The sequence below is a fragment of the Tursiops truncatus genome, chromosome 11 (genome assembly GCF_011762595.2).
Source record: "Tursiops truncatus isolate mTurTru1 chromosome 11, mTurTru1.mat.Y, whole genome shotgun sequence".
NCBI classification, from domain to species: Eukaryota; Metazoa; Chordata; class Mammalia; order Artiodactyla; family Delphinidae; genus Tursiops; species Tursiops truncatus.
The window spans coordinates 85,781,667-85,801,580 of NC_047044.1; the positions used below are offsets into that span (position 1 = coordinate 85,781,667).

Sequence of the window (19,914 nt, forward strand, 5' to 3'; positions counted from 1 at the left end):
GATTTTTCTTTTACTTAATATCCCCAGGTTTTAGTATGGCCTCCTATCCTCAATGTGCTTGTCTTGACTCTCTGCAGTCTAGGGCCATGTTCGTTGGGATGGTGGAGGGTGTCTATTATAAGGGTTTAACTGTTCCTTATACACACTTTAAACCAATCCTCTGATTTTTTTGGATCATACCCACTCCCGCCTTTAGAAGTATCTTGTATCCTGCCTGAAACTTTCCAGGGATATGTGGCACATGTTTGGTTCCTCCCCTGCAGGCACGCACTTAGGCTTGTGTTTCTCATATTTTCTAGTTCAGTGACCACTCATCTCCTTTCCCGTTTTCAGAATCTTTATCTTCCTGTCGAATATTCAAAATCTCTTTCTCCTTGTCAAATCTTCCATTTTCTTTATCCTTGTGGCATTATGCCTTTTCCTTTACTATTTTATAATCCATCAACTGTCATTTTGCTGAAGTTTTGGGGATGAATGAACGTTGAATGAGTTATTGGGGTTTAGTGGATAAGTTAAATGAAAATGATATGTTATCTTCTCAGGTATTTCTGAAGGGATCATAAGTGTTCAGGCAAAGAGTTTTACTGTCCTTTTAGTTCCTATCCTGTCCAAGACAACATCAAGTAATATTCAGCTATTATTTACATTTCTTTCCACTCCCTGCCAAAGGTGTTATTTTTTTTGTCTGAAGCTGGCAAGTCTAATGGGATCATGGATATGGAGAGAGAAGCCTTTGTCCACAGTTCACAGCCACTCTGTGACCATGACTGGACAATTGTTCAAAGGGGAAGGCATTTTGACCCTTTTTGTTATGTTCTATAGCATAGAAATCAGAACTATCAGTGACATACAAGCATAGCACTCTTTAGCTCATTTGGAACTCAGAAGGGCAAGGTTGTCTGTGTGTGTGTGTGTGTGTGTGTGTGTGTGTGTGTGTGTGTGTGTTTTGTTTTGTTTTGTTTTTGGATTTCTCTTATCTACTAGAAATATAGAAACCAGTCCAGCATAATTTCTACCAAAGAGAGACTTAGCTGGACATATTTTCTTCCATTATTGCAACTTATAATTTACTTTCTGTGAAAGGGAATGGGATCTTGTGGTAATTTGCCTAAGATAATATGGTCACAGTGTATTAACCCTTTTGTCCTTACGAGAAGAGAAAAACTCATTACATTGCACTGTCACAGTGTTTGAATCTCCAAAGTTCTCTCATTATGATGGGCAAATATTTTGTTTTTCTTGGGGATTGATGAATGCATGAAGGGATTATTGTTTGAATTCTCAGAAAGTGGGGTATATTTTTTACGAGCAAACCTCAGAGGATCCAAAGTTGGAAACTTGTTTGTTGTGTTGTTTTTCCTCCCAAAGCTTTATCTTCTTTATTATACTTCGTAGAGTCTATTATTTTTCTTCCTTTTAGTTCCTTATCCACAGCAATTATTTCCAGGAAATGATCTCCTAAAAACCACAAAGCATTGATGTTAGGTAATCTAAAGGATAGACCATACATATGCAGATAATTGAAAGCTGGCTGTCAATGAATTGCACATTTTCGTGAGTGGCAAGTTCTTTTTGATGATATCAATCTATGATGACTGGGTGGCAAACATGAAAAGACATCTGCTTTCCTGGGTTTGGATGTTGTATCTTAAGTGAAGCAGGAGCATCTTCACAACGCTCACATTGTCCTCATTGGCTCCTTAACACAAATGTGTTTTCCCTGTGTTCATACAGATATGAATATGAATCTACAGTTTCAGTTTCTGGTAATTTGTCCTCAAACAGTTTCTTGTGTATGGAAAACGGAACCCAGAGTTTCAAACCAACAGAAGATCCATCAGGTTGTCTGCTTCATTTTATTACTTTAGTTAATTTGTAACTGAACACTTTCTGTGGAGGGTTTTTGAATGAGTTACTGGGTTTGGTTAAGTAAGGTAGAGGAACAAAAAGATATTTTTTCCCCTCTAAAGGATTTTAGAGGGGATCATGGAGGAGAATAAGGAAGAGGAATGGCTAATAATAGAAAATGTAATGCCTCTTATATTTGAATATACCTATTAAGACTGCCTTGTCTTTTTTTTTTTTTTTTTTTTTGCGGTACGCGGGCCTCTCACTGTTGTGGCCTCTCCCGTTGTGGAGCACAGGCTCCGGACGCGCAGGCTGAGCGGCCATGGCTCACGGGCCCAGCCGCTCCGCGGCATGTGGGATCTTCCCGGACCGGGGCACGAACCCGTGTCCCCTGCATCGGCAGGCAGACTCTCAACCACTGCGCCACCAGGGAATCCCGCCTTGTCTGTTCTTTAAAATGGTTATTTAAAAATCAGTTATTTAAAAATCAAAGACATCCACCCAAGGGCCACTGTAAAATTAATTCCTTAGAGGAAAACATCTTAGAAGGATGGGTTTATACTGATGATTTGGTCTATACAATTATCTAAATAGGAAACAGAGGTAGAAACAAAGTTCAAAAGATTTGTGTTATATTATTGATATTCTATAGCAGAGAAAGCAGGCAAGTATGCTATAGTTCTGAATAGTCTCTTTCTTCTGAACTAGGAACTTGTCTTTTTTGCCCAGTTGTCCCTCTTTACCAGAGACTACTTCCTAATCCAGCACGATAGTGTACAATAATGGTGTTTCTTCCAGGTTCTTGCAGTCCCAGGCACCAGCATACCTGCCTCTGCCCCTTCATGTGCTAAAGGACCTATATAATCTGGTGATACTTAGTCTACAGGTGACCCTGTTAATTTACCTCAGACCAGAACTTCTTTTCCTGTGATGGGCACATTTTCAGGCTGGATTCATATTAGTGGAAGTTACGGTGGTTCCTTAGGCTGGGAATTTCACCGCCAGCATGGGATAAGAGGGAATCAAAATAGTTCAAATGAGTATAAGAATAGCTGTCTCAGAAACTCTAAATCAAAGGAACCCCCTGGGGAAGCAAAAGAAAACAGTGACATCAGCAATAGCCCGCGTTCTCTCCTTGAGTTGGCTTTTGCCAAAGAATGACTCAGGTCCTGTTTCCTATTTTTCCTAATGTGCATTGTAGTAGATAAACAAAACCTTCCCAGCTGGGTGTCTCTCCAGGGAAATGTGTTGATTCCTTAATCACCTGATATTTTCAGTTTTGCCCTAGAGGAAACCTGGAGTTTGCCTATGATCTATAGACATAAACATTGTGCTCATCATAGATAAAAATATGAATACCCAGCAACAGAGACTATGATTTTCTGGACTGGGAATGACTGAGAGATAGCCTCACAAGAAATTTTGAGACTCAGCTGTGTTCAGAACCCTCACATCTGTGGGTGGCACAGTTTACTAATCATCGGGAAAATGCAAATCAAAAACCACAATGAGATATTATCTTACACCTGCCAGAATGGCTGTCCTTAAAAAGGTAACAAATAACAAATGTTGGTGAGGATGTAGAGAAAAGGGAACACTTGTACGCTGCTGATGGGAATCTAAGTTGGTGCAGCCACTATGAAAAACAGTGTGGAGGCTCCTCAAAAGATTAAAAATAGAACTACCACAGGATCTAGCAGTTCTACTCCTGGATATATATATACATATCTGAAAAAACCAAAAACACTAGTTCAAAAAGATACATGCACCCCAATGTTCATAGTAGCATTATCTACAATAGCCAAGATATGGAAGCAACCTAAGTGTGATCAACAGATAAATGGATAAAGAAGACGTGGTGAATACATACACAGTGGAATATATTACTCAGCCGCAGAAAAGAATGAAATTTTGCCATTTGCAACAACATGGATGGACCGGGAGGGTATTGTGTTTAGTGAAATAAGTGAGAAAAAGAGAAATACTGTATGTTTTGACTTATATGTTGAATCTAAAAAATGAAACAAATGAATAATATAAGAGAACAGAAACAGACTCATACGTGCAGAGAACAAACTAGTGATTACCAGTGGGGAGAAGGGTGGGAGGAGGGGGGGAAAACAGGAGGAGGGGATTAAGAGGTACAAACTACTAGGTATAAAATAAATAAAAGGGTGTAATGTACAACACAGGGAATGTTGCCAATGTTTTATAATAACTTTATATGGAGTATAATCTATAAAAATATCAAATTACTATGTTGTACACATGAAACTAATATAGTATTGTAAGTCACTGTACTTCAATTTAAAAAGAAGTTATTTGGTGATCACAGTATACAGTGGGCTCTATAGAGAAAATGTGATTACTACTCAGTTAAATATTTTTCATTTCTATAAAGTAATTAGAACTGTAGAGAATTCAAAACTCAGTGAGCCTCTTACATAAATCTTATAAATATAGTCTCAATTCTAGGGAGAGATATTTGTGTTTTTTCCTCTCCTCAGAGTTAGTATATATATTGGGTAGCACTTATAACAGCTAACTAAGTTTAGTAGTTGCTGGTAAACTAACTCTCTGGAGGGAAAAAAAAGCCTTGATTTTTAGTGTTTGTCAATTTCTGTGGTGTAAATACTCTCATCAAACTACCAGCATGTTATCACTAAATACTGAATTGGGAAGAGATGTATATACTCATCTCTCCCCAGCCAGTAGGAACTGGCTCCAGCGTACCACTTATTGTTGGCCATACGTAAGTACTCTGTCAGAAAGTGCAAAAGGGGTGTCCCAGTGAGTCATTGCTGGCATAGTACATTGTTGGCAAGGTGCCATGGTCACATAAGAACTGTGAAATGCTTACCTACCAAAAACTTAGAATTAAGTATTGCTAATATTTCACTACCAAAACACTAATGTAATGTCTTTTTTTCTTTTAATGCAGAATGTGTGAAGGAAGTTAAATCATTAATGTGGGTATATGTACTAGTTGGAAATATTATACGTGGAATTGGTGAGACTCCCATCATGCCTTTGGGTATTTCCTACATAGAGGATTTTGCCAAATCTGAAAACTCTCCTTTATATATTGGTGAGTTGGAAAATCTGCCTTAGCCTCTTTTCAGGACAGTAAGCTCCTTGAGCATGGATATTAGTTATTTATTTGGATGCTTAGTGAGGAACAGAATGATGAGCACAGTGCTTTGGCACAACTGGCCCTCATTTAAAGTTTGTTGAATGGAGCAATTATGGGCTGACTCCAAATAAGCCACTTTGCTAAACCTGCTTTTTACTATTGAAAATGCCATTAATCTAGTGCCCCTGGAGTTCTGTTTGACTCCTCCATTTGCTGGGCACTACTCTATACCCAAGCTGTTAAGAGATTTAGCAATGTTTTCTCCAAAATGTCTCATGTTCAAAACCTTTCTCACTATTTTCATTACTTCTGTTTTTGTTCAGGTCTTCATCACTTCATGTATATGTTATTATAATTTCTATATTGGTCATTTTATCTGTAGTATTTATAATCAATTTCTTATAAAAATTCTTGCAGTATAATTTTTCTTAACTATTTTAAATATCTCTTTAATGTTGATGAAACATACTGATTCTATCTATTAAATATGAGCTCTTTACTTATTACTAGATCTGCACTCAGTTTATCTATTTAGTTTCCTATATAGTTTCTCTTTATCACAATTTCTTTATAATAGCCAGGCTGTTTCATATTTTTCACAAATATCTGTCTTCATAATTTTGGTAATGTTTCCTGAAAATTCATTTTCTAAAATCTATCAGTATCTCCCACAATAGGCAACTTAAGATCCACCTTGTATGTTGTCTTACAATCTCCTGAATATTCTTAATTTATTATGCATAACTTGCTTATATTCCTTAGTTACTCCATCTGTTGTTGGTTATAAAATCATAACTTTGAGTACAGAGACGTTTTTGTGTTAAAGTAGAAATATCTTTCTAAAACCAGAAAAGTCAAAGTGGGTGAGAGAAGATAGTAACAGAGCTACATGTAATGAGGAGATTAAAATATTTAGGAATGATTATCCCAAGCAACTTTGGGTGATTTTGATGACTCACTGATTTTGCAATAATCTTTTTCAGTGTTTTTCTATTCAGTCTTTGAAATCCATTCACATGCTTATATTGAAAGATTACAGAATGCTCACCTGCAATAAATTAGCAAACACCTTGTTAAAATATGTGTTTCTTTTTTCAACAAATATTAGGGTATATAACACATAGAAACAATGGATAATCTCTACATGTATTAAGATGAATAAGACATTGTCCATATAAAGTTTAGTATATAAATAACTACATAATTATATATCAATATAATCTGATAAATATGTGTATAATTAAATTTGAAAATCAAAGTAATAATTATTAATTAATAATCCGTGTATAATTAAATAATTATAAGTCAATTAACTATACATCAAGAAAACAATTCCATGTATGGCTCTGGAGTTTAGGAGAGAACATAAAAGCTGGACATGAAATTTAAGAATCATCTATACAGAGACAAAAAATAAAATCAAGAGGGAGAAATGAGGTTGCCATAGGAGGTCAGATGCTACATAGTGAGGAGCCCTAGGATAAAATACTAGGGAATACTTCTACTTAAGTGAATAGAGTAAGAGGAAGAAAACTCAAAGAAGGGGTAGTCATAAGGTACAAGACTAAGACAATAAATGAATGTATAGTTTTGTATCAAGTGGTAGATTTGGGAGTGAAGCTTTCCTGAGGAATATGCCACAAGATATTTATCATAACATAGCATTTCTTTAAAAATCCTCCAAAAATATGACTGTGGAAGGCAACAAAAGAATTTTGCTCTATACTGTGACTTTCTTAATAGTAAGATCCCAGCTGTAATACTGAAGGAACCATAGAATCAAAATATCCACCCATGATACAGTAGTGATAATTCTATTCCAATACCGGACACAGTAATAGTTTACTCACAAGCCACAACAAAACTCACCGAAAAAGGCCATCACTTTAACCAGTCTCTAATACCACAAGAGAAAATGGCTTTGAATCATAATAGGGACAGTCCCACTAATCTCATCTTTTTTTTTTTTTTTTTTTTTTTTGCGGTACGCGGGCCTCTCACTGTTGTGGCCTCTCCCGTTGTGGAGCACAGGCTCCGGACGCGCAGGCTCAGCGACCATGGCTCACGGGCCCAGCCGCTCCGCGGCATGTGGGATCTTTCCGGACCGGGGCACGAACCCGTGTCCCCTGCATCGGCAGGCGGACTCTCAACCACTGCGCCACGAGGGAAGCCCCATAGAATTTAAAGGTTCCCATTTCCTTAGTTTTATTTCAAAATTATTATTAAGGAATGAAGTCATACATACACACTGATAATTTTAAGTAAGTTAGTCTTTCATAAGAGAAAAGGAATATTTTCATCTTCGAGAAGGGTGTTTGCACACAATATGGTCACCCAGCTGCAGCCAGTCTCTTCTAGCTGCAGATCTTTACCTGTAACCGAGTGTGAAAGAGAATTTGGAGGCTTAGAGAAAGTGGCTTCAAATTAGGAGGCTCCTGTTTCAACATTTAAACAAACATCCTTGTTACTTATACATACACCAAGTTTAATTTTCCTACAGATTGAACACATAAGGCAAAAATATCTAAGGTAAAAACAATTCAACCTTCAGACTCTTCATGGGATTAGAACTCTTTATGTGGGTGTATAACTTTATATTTTCCTTTATTTTTAGGGTTTATAGAAACAGGAGCTATCATTGGTCCTTTGATTGGACTTTCGTTAGCGTCATTCTGTGCAAATGTTTATGTTGACACTGGATCGGTGAACACAGGTAACTCCATAAAATCTATTTATACAGTGTCTAAAGTACACAAAGCATCATCAGGTATGTTACCACATTTAATTGTTACTTTATCTGACCCTCAGTTAGATAGAATCTCCACTTTCCAGGTGACCAAATTGAAGTTGAGGAGTTTAAATAATTTTCAATATTTCAAACCAGTGAGGAGAGCAAGATACAGTGCTGATCTTCTGACTCAAAATCCAGTGCTCTTTCTACTGCACTAATCATATTTCTTGTTTTCAAAAGATTTAAGCACATAGGTTTGAATTCTTTTTAAATCAAGCAATCATTTGAGGATAATGAAATAGAATTTGTAGCTCTTTAATATGTACCTATTTATAAATTCCTTACATGATAGGACAGATAGTCAAACGAGCTTATTGCTAGACAGTATTGTAACACCACATATTTTCAGACAAGTTTTATCAATGTCTGAATTATATGCAATTTCTGTACTTGGATAGAACCTGACAATTATAATTGTAATAATTTTCTATAGTTCATAAAGGAAATGATGACTCAAGCTAATAAAAATTGTGTGTATCTCTTTACAGATGATCTGACCATAACTCCCATTGATACTCGTTGGGTTGGTGCATGGTGGTTTGGCTTTTTGGTTTGTGCAGGGGTGAATGTGCTTACTGCCATTCCTTTTTTCGTTTTGCCCAAAACGCTTCCAAAGGAAGGACTAGAGGATATTGCTGAGACCATTAAAAATGACAAAGAAGAGAAACAAAGCAAAGTCAGGAAGAAAAGCGTTGGAATCACTAAAGGCAAATACAAACATTTTATATTTTACAATTTACTTTTTATTTTCTATAGTCATGTCTGTATCTTAGTCTATTACAATATGCTAGGCTGAGTTAAAACAATTTGTCACTGACAGTCAGCAGTCAATAATGTCTAGCTGTGCTACTACAATAATGTTTTCCCATGCTACCACATGGGAGTGAATGATATAGTTTAGAACCTGACTTAGATCAGCATTTATATGAAATTTTATGTCAATCTGGGTACTCAATAAATAAATAAATAAATTAGGTCCCATCTGCCTTAAAAAATCTATTTTACAGAGAGCATAGGTCTAATTAAAAATGAAACTCAAACCAAGAACAAAAGGAGGAAAAAATATACGCTAATCCAAATAAGTACCATATAGGTCTGAAACCAAAAGTATTAGCTGAGCTGTGAGCTTCTTGGAAGTTAAGGCAGAAAAGAAAAAAGGCACCTCAATTATAGGTCATATAATTATCTATATTTGAGAGTGGAAAGGATAACAATTCTTAAAGAGAAATTGTTGCCCGAGTAACAAGTTGTAAAAAAAAGAAAAAATTATATGATGTACAATACAGGTAATATTGAGTCACATAGTTGTTTTCCAGCAAATTCAGGAGCATATTTCATGTAACAGGTTTTTTTTTTTTTGGTATAGATCCTCAATAAAAGCTCAAAGCATAATTTACAGAAGGCGTATCTATGGGAAACTAAGTAAGATAATCTATGTATAGTATTCAGGAATACTGGTTCTCAAACTTGGCCACATATTGGAATCACCTAGGGAATTTTGCATGGAAAAATTTTGTAGTATTACCCAGAGGTCTGATTTAATTAGTATAAGGTATGGCCTGGGCCTTGGAATTCTTAAAGAGTGTCCATTTGGAAGGTGGTGGGGGGCTTAGTTTCCTTACCTCAAAGATAGGGATAAAATACTATTTATTATTATAAAGTTGTTGGGCGAAGGTAAAAGGAGTTCTGACACATATTACTATTATTACTGCTTACTAGTATTATTATTGTTGATGTTGCCACTTCTACTGTCACCCGTAAATTATAATATCAATTTGCACAGAATTTTTAGCAGTTACAAATTCACTTAAACCACAATTGAACATGATTTAATACTTCTCATATCATTAGGAGCCAATTCAGAATCTTACAAATTCTCAGAGTCCTTACGATTATATTCACAACACTTGTCAAAGGGCTGGTATGGACGGGTAGGGAATTTTAACACAGAATATCATTTATAGTCTGCAAGATAAACTAGGAAAGGGCTTAACTTAGTATATGACATCTAGAAAAGAAATTGAAACTACTGAGACTCATCTATTAGGAGAGTATGTCAACAAACATGTGTGACTTCAAAAGCTCCAAAGAGCTGTGAACACAAGTCACTTCTCTGCCATGTACTTTATTCATAAATATGAATTCTGCAACTAGAATTCATTTCTTTGCATTAAACTATGCTTCCTCCTCTTCCAAGTTGTTTACTGATTGATACTTTGCTAGATTGGATTTTAGGCTGTTTATTAAGCAAACCAGGATAATACACAATAAGCAAGGAAATCAAGGCAGACAACATGAAGATAGGAAAAGTGAAAAGGAACTATAAGTGAGACTTTGACCCAAAATGGAGACAGTGTGACCTAGAACATTTGCTAGAGCTGGCCACAAATTTGGCTCTGAGCTTTGTCTGTCCACACAAACAGGAAAACATTCGGTTAACTCATTCACATGGTCTTTAATATATAGCAAATGAATCAGGATCTCAGGGAGCGAGACCTGGGGGTTGGTATTTTAAAAGACTGTGAACCGTTAGAAGCAAAGAAATGCCTAGTACTTGAGAAAATTTATATGTCATGAATTTCCACATCTAACTACATTTTAAATGTTCAGGAATGATTAATCAATATGTGAGTGTGAACTCCTTTATCAAATTGTTTTCCTTCCTGGCCTTAGAGGACAGAACAGGAGAACAAGCATCTTTCATTCTAGATGATCTCTAGAGAAGAGAGGATATTAGTACAAGTAAAAGAGAAGGATAGGGCTTCCCTGGTGGCGCAGTGGTTGAGAGTCTGCCTGCCAAAGCTGGGGATACGGGTTCGTGCCCCCGGTCCGGGAAGATCCCACGTGCCGCGGAGCGGCTGGGCCCGTGAGCCACGGCCGCTGAGCCTGCGCGTCCGGAGCCTGTGCTCTGCAACGGGAGAAGATGAGAAAGAAATGGTGTGAACTCGGACAATATTTTTGTCATGTAATAGTTATACTTTTTCCTTAAGACATGTTAGTAACTTAGTGAAGGTAAAACGACTGTGTTCTGATCCCTTCCCACTCAGCTGCCTCACCGTCTTGCAGAAGCTACCAAAACAATGATACAATTTTAGCTTTCAAGGGGCAAAAAGAATCAAGAAACACAAGTGCATTATAAAACAGGAAAACATACTTTAGAGGGGAGGTTGATGTTTCAGAAAAAGTCAATCATAAAATGCAAAGCCAAGTTTGTATGACACTGTTGTCATCCTTTCCTTTCAGATTTTTTACCATTCATGAAAAGTCTTTTGTGCAACCCAGTTTACATGCTTTTCATACTAATAAGTGTGCTGCAATTCAACGCATTTGTCAATATGATCTCCTTCATGCCTAAATATCTGGAACAGCACTATGGAAAATCAGCTTCAGATGCAATCTTTCTCATTGGTATGTTTGTTCTTCTCTGCAATTGTAGCCTACCTTTTTTCCCATGAAATGGTGAACAGTGTGATGATGGGTCTAGGAAACTCCTCAATTGAAATCTGTTAGGATATTTTTGCCTCTGGTAATATCCCCCCGTCTGCTCTCCAGGGAAATCAAGAGAGGGTAAGGAAGGGAAGAAGCCAGAAAATCCTGGTTTTCTTCTTTCTTTTGCTCTTTTTGTAGTCAGAGTGCAAATCTGAAATATTTGTGGGAAGTTCAGGGAATGTACAAGTTAGATACAATTTTCAGATTGGTAATTCATTTATGTAAAAAGGCAGACAGAGTTAATGCATCAGGAATTTTGTTTCACATCCAGGTTTTACTTTTTTGGCTCCAATTCATGAATTCCGTGGTTTCTAATTTAGTTCCCTGGCTCCCCTGGTGTTTTGAGATGTCTCTGCAGCCCATACATTCTGATTTTCCTGCAACCACACTAACCTCGGTGGTTCTACTCCACCCTGAGTTTCTCCTGGGATCTTCTTTACTGTTTTGAAAAGAGAATTTCCAGATTACATGTACCCACATCACCTAGAGTGTTTGTTAAAAGTTCAGATACCTGGGACCCATCTCAAATATACTAAATTAGACTCTCTGGAATGGGACTTGAGAATGGATATTAAACAAGCTCTCCCAAGAGTGTGATTCAGTGAATAGACCCTGGCACTGTAAGGACGAAACCTAGGGCTGTCTTTTCCCTTTTTTGGGGGGGAGGATTGGGGGAGGGAGAGTGCTAGTCAGTAGCAGCAAGACATGAAATGTAAAGATACTTGACAATCACAGGCTCAGCAAAGTACCTCTAAAATACCTTGAGCTGAGTCAAATTCTTAACAATCAGAGTGGGAATAAAAAGCTGCAGAATCATACAAATCATTCTGTGTATGATTATATAATACTGTATATGTTATATACAAATCATTATATATATAAAATCCCACCCGAAAGAATGGAAAGCAATAAATGACTGGTCGACTTTGACTTGTCACTTCTACCTAGATCCTAAGAAAAGAGATATAGACCATGATCTCTGCATACAAGAAATTTACAACTTACTGCTATTAATTAAATGAATGACAATGGTAACAGTCTTCCAAAATATATTTCAATGTTGTGGGGCATTTAAAAATCTCTCTGTATGTAATACATAACTAAGTGGGGATAAATTTAAATTAGGCTTCTTCACTATGAGTTGGACCTAAATGGTTTTTTATGTGAGACATATTAGATAAATGTGTTATCATATTTTTTCCTTTGCTAAGTCACTTTGTACATAATATTTTACTTGCATTTATAGGTATTTATAACTTACCTCCAATATGCATTGGATATATAGTTGGTGGTTTAATTATGAAGAAGTTCAAGATTACTGTCATACAAGCTGCCCACATAGGATGTTGGTTATCTTTAATTGAGTACCTTCTCTATTTTTTGTGTTTTCTCATGATCTGTGATAATTCTTCAGTTGCTGGCATAACCACCTCTTATGAAGGGTATGTTGTTTTCTAATGAATGTCATACTCTGTCAAAAGTTAATAACATATTTTCTACAGTGATTACTCATGACCAGATTATTTGCTAATTGGAGTTAATGACAGGAATTTGTGGTCTTTCTCCATCTTATTAAAGAGGTTGGGAATATATCACAGAGTTAGTGAGCTTATGATTGCGTGTGTGTGTGTGTGTGTGTGTGTGTGTGTGTGTTTGTCTTTGTGATATCCTAGTAGATAGTAAAATGAATATCACAGGAACTAGTTATGGTTTTAGGTTGTATTAGGATGTGTTATTCATACATTTTATACAACCATAAATAGGTAAAATTAAGAGTTGACTATACAGTCTCAATCACCTTTATATGGTTCCACGATGGGCTTAAATTTAATGTAACTGAATCCTAATACATGATATATCGATGCTTATATAAATTTATATATTTTATTTGTATAGGTATATCTATATTGTTGAATGGTTTTAGATTTGCATTTTGAGGGTTACCTGGGTTCACAGGAAGGTTTTGCATAGTGATATGAATTTTTTAAAGTAATTTGTAGGACATATCTAGATAATGGAGTGATTAGCTGAAATGAAGAGCATCCTAAAATGATCCCTTTAAAATTACGAAGGACTATACAATTGGAATAATATTAAATATATAATCATCAAAGTAATTTTATATATTATCTTATTTGAGTCTTGCAAATTCCATTTAAGATAGCTGTTGTTATTTCCGTTTTACAGATGAAGAATTGAGATTCAGAGAGATTAAATGACAAAGGGAGTCATGAAAAACCTCTTCAACTCCATCAATATATAAAAATAGAATTTAAAATTGGTAAAATCTTAAAGATTATCTCCATCTCCAATTATCCTGATTCCCAGAGCAAATATGTAAAAAGGCGTAATCTAGTCATGAGTCAGGACTTTAATTCAGTTTCTAGACTCCCATGCTAGCGTTCTTTTCATCATATTACATTGAACATAAGAAAAGTAATCTTGTTAGACCTTTAGATCTGTTTTTAAATCGAAGTATAGTTGATTTACAATGTGTTAGTTTCAGGTGTACAGCAAAGTGATTCAGTTACACACACATATATAAATATATATATATATTTCTTTTTCAGATTCTTTTCCATTATAGGTTATTACAAGATATTGAATATAATTCCCTGTGCTATACAGTAATTCTTGTTGTTTATTTTATATAAACTATTCATTTTTTATACAATTCTATTTATTTTTTTATAGTGTATATCTGTTAATCTCAAACTCCTAATTTATCCCTCCCTTCTTTCCACTTTGGTAACCATAAATTTGTTTTCTTCACCTGTGAGTCTGTTTCTATTTTGTAAATAAGTTCATTTGTATCATTTTGTTTAGATTCCACCTAAGTGATATCATATGATATTTGTCTTTCTCTGTGTTAGACCCTTTTTAAAAAAACTCTTTTTCCCTGGTTTTATTGAGATATAATCGACAAAAAACATCATGTAGGTTTAAGGTGTATAATCTGATGATTTGATACATTATATATTGCAAAATGATTATCACAATAAGGTTAGTTAACACATCCATCACCTCACATATTTACAGTTTTGTGTGTGTGTATGGTAACTTTTAAGATCTACTCTCTTGGGAACTTTAAAACATACAGTATTGTTAACCATAGTCACTAGGATGTACATCGTATCCCCAGAACTTATTCACCTCGTCTCTGCAAGCTTGTCCCTTTGACCACCTTTCCCCATTCCTTTTCCTACCTCGCAGCAACCACCAATCTACTGTTTCCATGAGTTCAGTTTTTTTAGATTCCACAAATAAGTGAGATCATGTAGCATTTTTCTTTCTCTTTCTGACTTACTTCACTTTGCATAAAGCCCTCAAGCCTCATCCATATTGTTGCAAATGGCAGGATTTCCTTCTTTTTCTACGGTGGGTGATATTCCATTTTGTGTGTGTGTGTGTATATACATATACCACATTTTCTTTATCCATTCATCTGTCAATGCACACATAGGTTATTTCCATGTCTTGGTTATTATTGTGAATAATGCTTCAATGAACACAGGAATAGAGATATCTCTTCAATCGTCTATTTTCATTCCTTTGGATAAATACCCAGAAGTGGAATTGCTGGATCATATGGTAGTTCTGTTTTTAATTTCTTGAGGACACGCCATACTGTTTTCCACAGTGGCTCTATCAATTTACATTCCCACCAAAGGTGCACAAGGTTTCCCTTTTCTCTACATTCTTGTCAGCATTTGTTATCTCTTTCCTTTTGATAACAGACATCCCCTTAAACATCCTAATAGGTGTAAGGTGATATCTCATTGTGGTTTTGATCTGCATTTCCCTGATAATTAGTGATGTTGAGCACCTTTTCATTTACCTGTTTGGCTGTTTGTATGTCTTCTTTGGAAAAAAATGTCTATTCAGGTCCTCTGCCCATTTCTTTTTATATTCTTTTTTTTTTTTTTTTTTTCTGGTACGCGGACCTCTCACTGTTGTGGCCTCTCCCGTTGCCTCTGCCCATTTCTAAATTAGATCATTTGGTTTTTGTTATTGAGTTGTATAAGTTCTTTATATTTTGGAAATTAACCTCTTATCAGATATATGATTTGCAACTATTTTCTCCCATTTCGTAGGTTGCCTTTTCATTTCGTTGATGGTTTCACTTTCTGTGCAGCAGCTTTTTAGTTTGACGTCATCCCACTCATTTATTTTTCCTTTTGTTACTTGTGCTTTTGTTGTCAAATCCAAAAAACTCATTGCCAATACCGGAGTCAAGGAGCTTACCCTTTATGTTTTCTTCTAGGAGTTTCATGGTTTCTGGTCTTAAATTTAAATCTTAATCAATTTGAGTTGATTTTTGTGTATGGTGAAAGATAAGGATCCACTTTCATTCTTCTGCATGTGGCTGTCTGGTTTTCCTACCACCATTTATGAAGAGACTTTCCCAACCCTATTGTATATATTCCCGGCTCCTTTGTTGTAAATTAATTGACATACATGCACAGGTTTTTTTTTTCTGGGCTTTCTATTGTGTTCCATTGATCTATGTGACTGTTTTTATGCCAGTACCATACTCTTTTAATTACAATAGCTTTGTAATATGGTTTGAAATGAGGAAGTGTGATATTTACACCTTTATTCTTTTTTCTCAAGATTCCTTTGACTATTCAGGGTCTTTGTGGCTGTAGGATGGGCTCTGTGGCTGCCCAGGCTCTCTGGCCAGGCATTCTGGATGGAGGGTAGGACTGGAGGCTATACTTAGTAGTTGGGTGGAGCTCCATGGCCAGGGTGGCGCATTGACTGGGAAACCAAAGCAGGCAGAACTGCCAACCGAGCTCTCTGGCCAGATGGGGTCACCACTCAGCTCTGCAGATGGGCAGAGGCACTAGCTGGGATCCCTGCTTGGGCACTGCTGCAAGCAGGAATTCAGTTTACCAAGATCTGACTGCTGGTTGCTGTAAGTCCTTCCCCCTCTCCTTCTCCAGTGGTCAAACCCCCCAGATTCTCCCAGTGATCCCCTGTGGAAAGATCTGAGTGGGCCTCCTGGAGAGCATTCAACAATCTGGGGGCACTGGGCTTTCTTTTCCCACTGGAGGAACCATAGGCTTAGGGGGACTTGTCTTGATGTGGTGTTGTGCTAGCCAGGGGGAGGGGCAATCTGCTCAGAGTGTTATTGCTCCTGTTATCCTTCTAAGGTCATCCTTCTCAGTCTCTGTGGCTCAGGAGGTGCTTCAACCTCACAACTGTGTTCTGGGATTTTCACAGTGGTGTCTTGTTTATGGATAGCTGCTAATTGGTCTTCTTGATGATCACTGAACACTTTTTATACTAGAAGAATATATTTGTCTACTCAAGTAGTTGTTTCTGGAGCTAAGTGTATTATATACATTATAAATTGCACTTACAGACTTTGCTCTTACAGATTTTGAGCCCTTGAGATTGTTTTCATAAAATATGATCTCTCTTGTTATTTTCCACCATGTGGACCAACACTGGGATTTGTTCATCTTCATTTTTGAGTTCTAATTAATACCTGGAAAAATACTTTCTGTGTAGTAGGTGTTCAGGTAATGCTTGTTTATTGGCTTTTGTTTACCTGAAAGAAATCATTGAAAAACTGGCTGTGGTCACCAAAGTAAGGTGTATTTTCTTGCAGAGTTATAGTATCCAAGCCATACATTGACAGTTGGAAGATTTATGCTTCTATTTTGGGAAGTAGAAGAAATATAATTGGGAACTGAGCTGAAAAGAAAAAGAAAATGCTCTTTTTCTTTTCTGAAAAGAAAAAGAAAATGCTGAAAAGAAAAATAAATGCTCTAATATTCTTTCAATATCCATGGCATTATTTTAAATCATTTCAGAGTGCAACAAGATTTACATGTGGGAAATGGCATCCTTGCTGACTGCAACATGGATTGTAACTGTCCAACTAAAATATGGGACCCTGTATGTGGAAACGATGGTTTGTCATACATGTCAGCTTGTCTTGCAGGTTGTGAGACATCCTCTGGAACAGGAATAAACATGGTAACACATCTTATTGGCCTTTTATACAGAACTTTTGTTTTATGCACTGCATTGGCACATTCCAACTATGAACTGGGTCCATATTTGACAAAAGTAAAATTAAAGTCTTTCCTCAAAACAAAATTATAATTTTTTTTGTGGAAAAAATAAGTTAATTTCTATGTGCTCACTTAATTTATCTTATACTTCCTAGATCTTCTTTGAATTCTTCTGCATGTCTGAGCTCTGACCTTTAATTTCATAACAGTTGACATTATTACTTAATGTCATTTAAAAATACTCTAGACTGAAAAAAAAATACTCTAGACTGAGATAAAGTAGGCAGTTTTGCTCTCAATTATCCAGTCAATCTCTTTGTTGGGTTTTTTTTTTCTTTTTTCCTGTGTATATGTACACATGTACTTTCTGTGTTTTTACATCGTGACAGCTTTTTAAGAAGATAGAATTGGGCATGTTTTCTTGCCTAAAAAATGTCACTTATAATGTTGGTTGGTGATCAAAATAAAATACAAATTTTGATTTTTTTTTATTTTATTGCTGGGTCAAAACTTATACAAAATTCTAACGTTTATAATGGTTAGTTATTCATTTATTTAAAACATCTTTATTGGAGTATAATTGCTTTACAATGGTGTGTTAGTTTCTGCTTTATAACAAAGTGAATCAGTTATACATATACATATGTCCCCATATCTCTTCCCTCTTGCGTCTCCCTCCCTCCCACCCTCCCTATCCCGCCCCTCTAGGTGATCACAAAGCACCAAGCTGATCTCCCTGTGCTAGGCGGCTGCTTCTCACTAGCTATCTATTTTACATTTGGTAGTCTATGTACGTCCATGCCACTCTCTCACTTTGTCCCAGCTTACCCTTCCCCCTCCCCATATCCTCAAGACCATTCTCTAGTAGGTCTGTGTCTTTATTCCCGTCTTGCCCATAGGTTCTTCAGGACCATTTTTTTTCTTTATTCCATATATATGTGTTAGCGTACGGTGTTTGTTTTTCTCTTTCTGACTTACTTCACTCTGTATGACAGACTCTAAGTCCATCAACCTCACTACAGATAACTCAATTTCGTTTCTTTTTATGGCTGAGTAATATTCCATTGTATATATGTGCCACATCTTCTTTATCCATTCATCTGTTGATGGAAACTTAGGTTGCTTCCATGTCATGGCTATTGTAAATAGAGCTGCAGTGAACATTGTGGTACATGACTCTTTTTGAATTATGGTTTTCTCAGGGTATATGCCCAGTAGTGGGATTGCTGGGTCGAATGGTAGTTGTATTTTTAGTCTTTTAAGGAACCTCCATACTGTACTCCATAGTGGCTGTATCAATTTACATTCCCACCAACAGTGCAAGAGGGTTCCATTTCCTCCACACCCTCTCCAGCATTTATTGTTTGTAGATTTTTTGATGATGGCCATTCTGACCGATGTGAGATTATATCTTATTGTAGTTTTGATTTGCATTTCTCTAATGATTAATGATGTTGAGCATTCTTTCATGTCTTTCTGGCAATCTGTATATATTCTTTGGAGAAATGTCTATTTAGGTCTTCTGCCGATTTCTGATTTGGGTTGTTTGTTTCTTTGATATTGAGCTGCATGAGCTGCTTGTAAATTTTGGAGATTAATCCTTTGTCAGTTGCTTCATTTGCAAATATTTTCTCCCATTCTGAGGGTTGTCTTTTCATCTTGTTTATGGTTTCCTTTGCTGTGCAGAAGCTTTTAAGTTTCATTAGGTCCCATTTGCTTATTTTTGCTTTTATTTCCATTTCTCTAGGAGGCGGGTCAAAAAGGATCTTGCTGTGATTTATGTCATAGAGTGTTCTGCCTATGCTTTCCTCTAAGATTTGATAATGTCTGGCCTTATATTTAGGGCTTTAATCCATTTTGAGTTTATTATTGTGTATGGTGTTAGGGAGTGTTCTAATTTCATTCTTTTACATGTAGCTGTCCAGTTATCCCAGCACCACTTATTGAAGAGGCTGTCTTTTCTCCACTGTATATTCTTGCCTCCTTTATCAAAGATAAGGTGACCATATGTGCGTGGGTTTATCTTTGGGCTTTCTATCCTGTTCCACTGATCTATATTTCTGTTTTTGTGCCACGACAATATTGTCTACAATACTGTAGCTTTGTAGTATAGTCTGAAGTCAGGGAGCCTGATTCCTCCAGCTCCTTTTTTCTTTCTCAAGATTGCTTTGTTTATTCGGAGATTTTTGTGTTTCCAAACAAATTGTGAAATGTTTTGTTCTGTGAAAAATGCCAGTGGTAGTTTCAAAGGGATTGCATTGAATCTGTAGATTGCTTTGGGTAGTATAGTCATTTTCACAATGTTGATTCTTCCAATCCAAGAACATGGTATATCGCTCCATCTATTTGTATCATCTTTAATTTCTTTCATCAATGTCTTATAATTTTCTGCATACAGGTCTCTTGTCTCCTTAGGTAGGTTTATTCCTAGATATTTTATTCTTTTCATTGCAATGGTAAATGGGAGTGTTTTCTTAATTTCACTTTCAGATTTTTCATCATTAGTGTATAGGAATGCAAGAGATTTCTGTGCATTAATTTTGTATCCTGCTACTTTACCAAAGATGCTGGTAGCATCTTTAGGAATCTCTATGTATAGTATCATGTCATCTGCAAACAGTGACAGT

General features: G+C 36.3%; 1 protein-coding gene across 1 annotated transcript in view; it reads left to right on the forward strand.

The window, feature by feature from the left end:
* Window positions 1–19,914, forward strand: part of SLCO1A2 (solute carrier organic anion transporter family member 1A2) — a 52,282-nt gene that overhangs the window by 10,291 nt on the left and 22,077 nt on the right. The window contains exons 5-11 of the mRNA XM_019938230.3: window positions 1,735–1,841; window positions 4,790–4,936; window positions 7,596–7,694; window positions 8,261–8,479; window positions 11,016–11,180; window positions 12,508–12,703; window positions 17,084–17,249. Coding sequence (XP_019793789.2) covers window positions 1,735–1,841; window positions 4,790–4,936; window positions 7,596–7,694; window positions 8,261–8,479; window positions 11,016–11,180; window positions 12,508–12,703; window positions 17,084–17,249 — 1,099 coding nt within the window. The remainder of the gene's footprint in view (window positions 1–1,734; window positions 1,842–4,789; window positions 4,937–7,595; window positions 7,695–8,260; window positions 8,480–11,015; window positions 11,181–12,507; window positions 12,704–17,083; window positions 17,250–19,914) is intronic.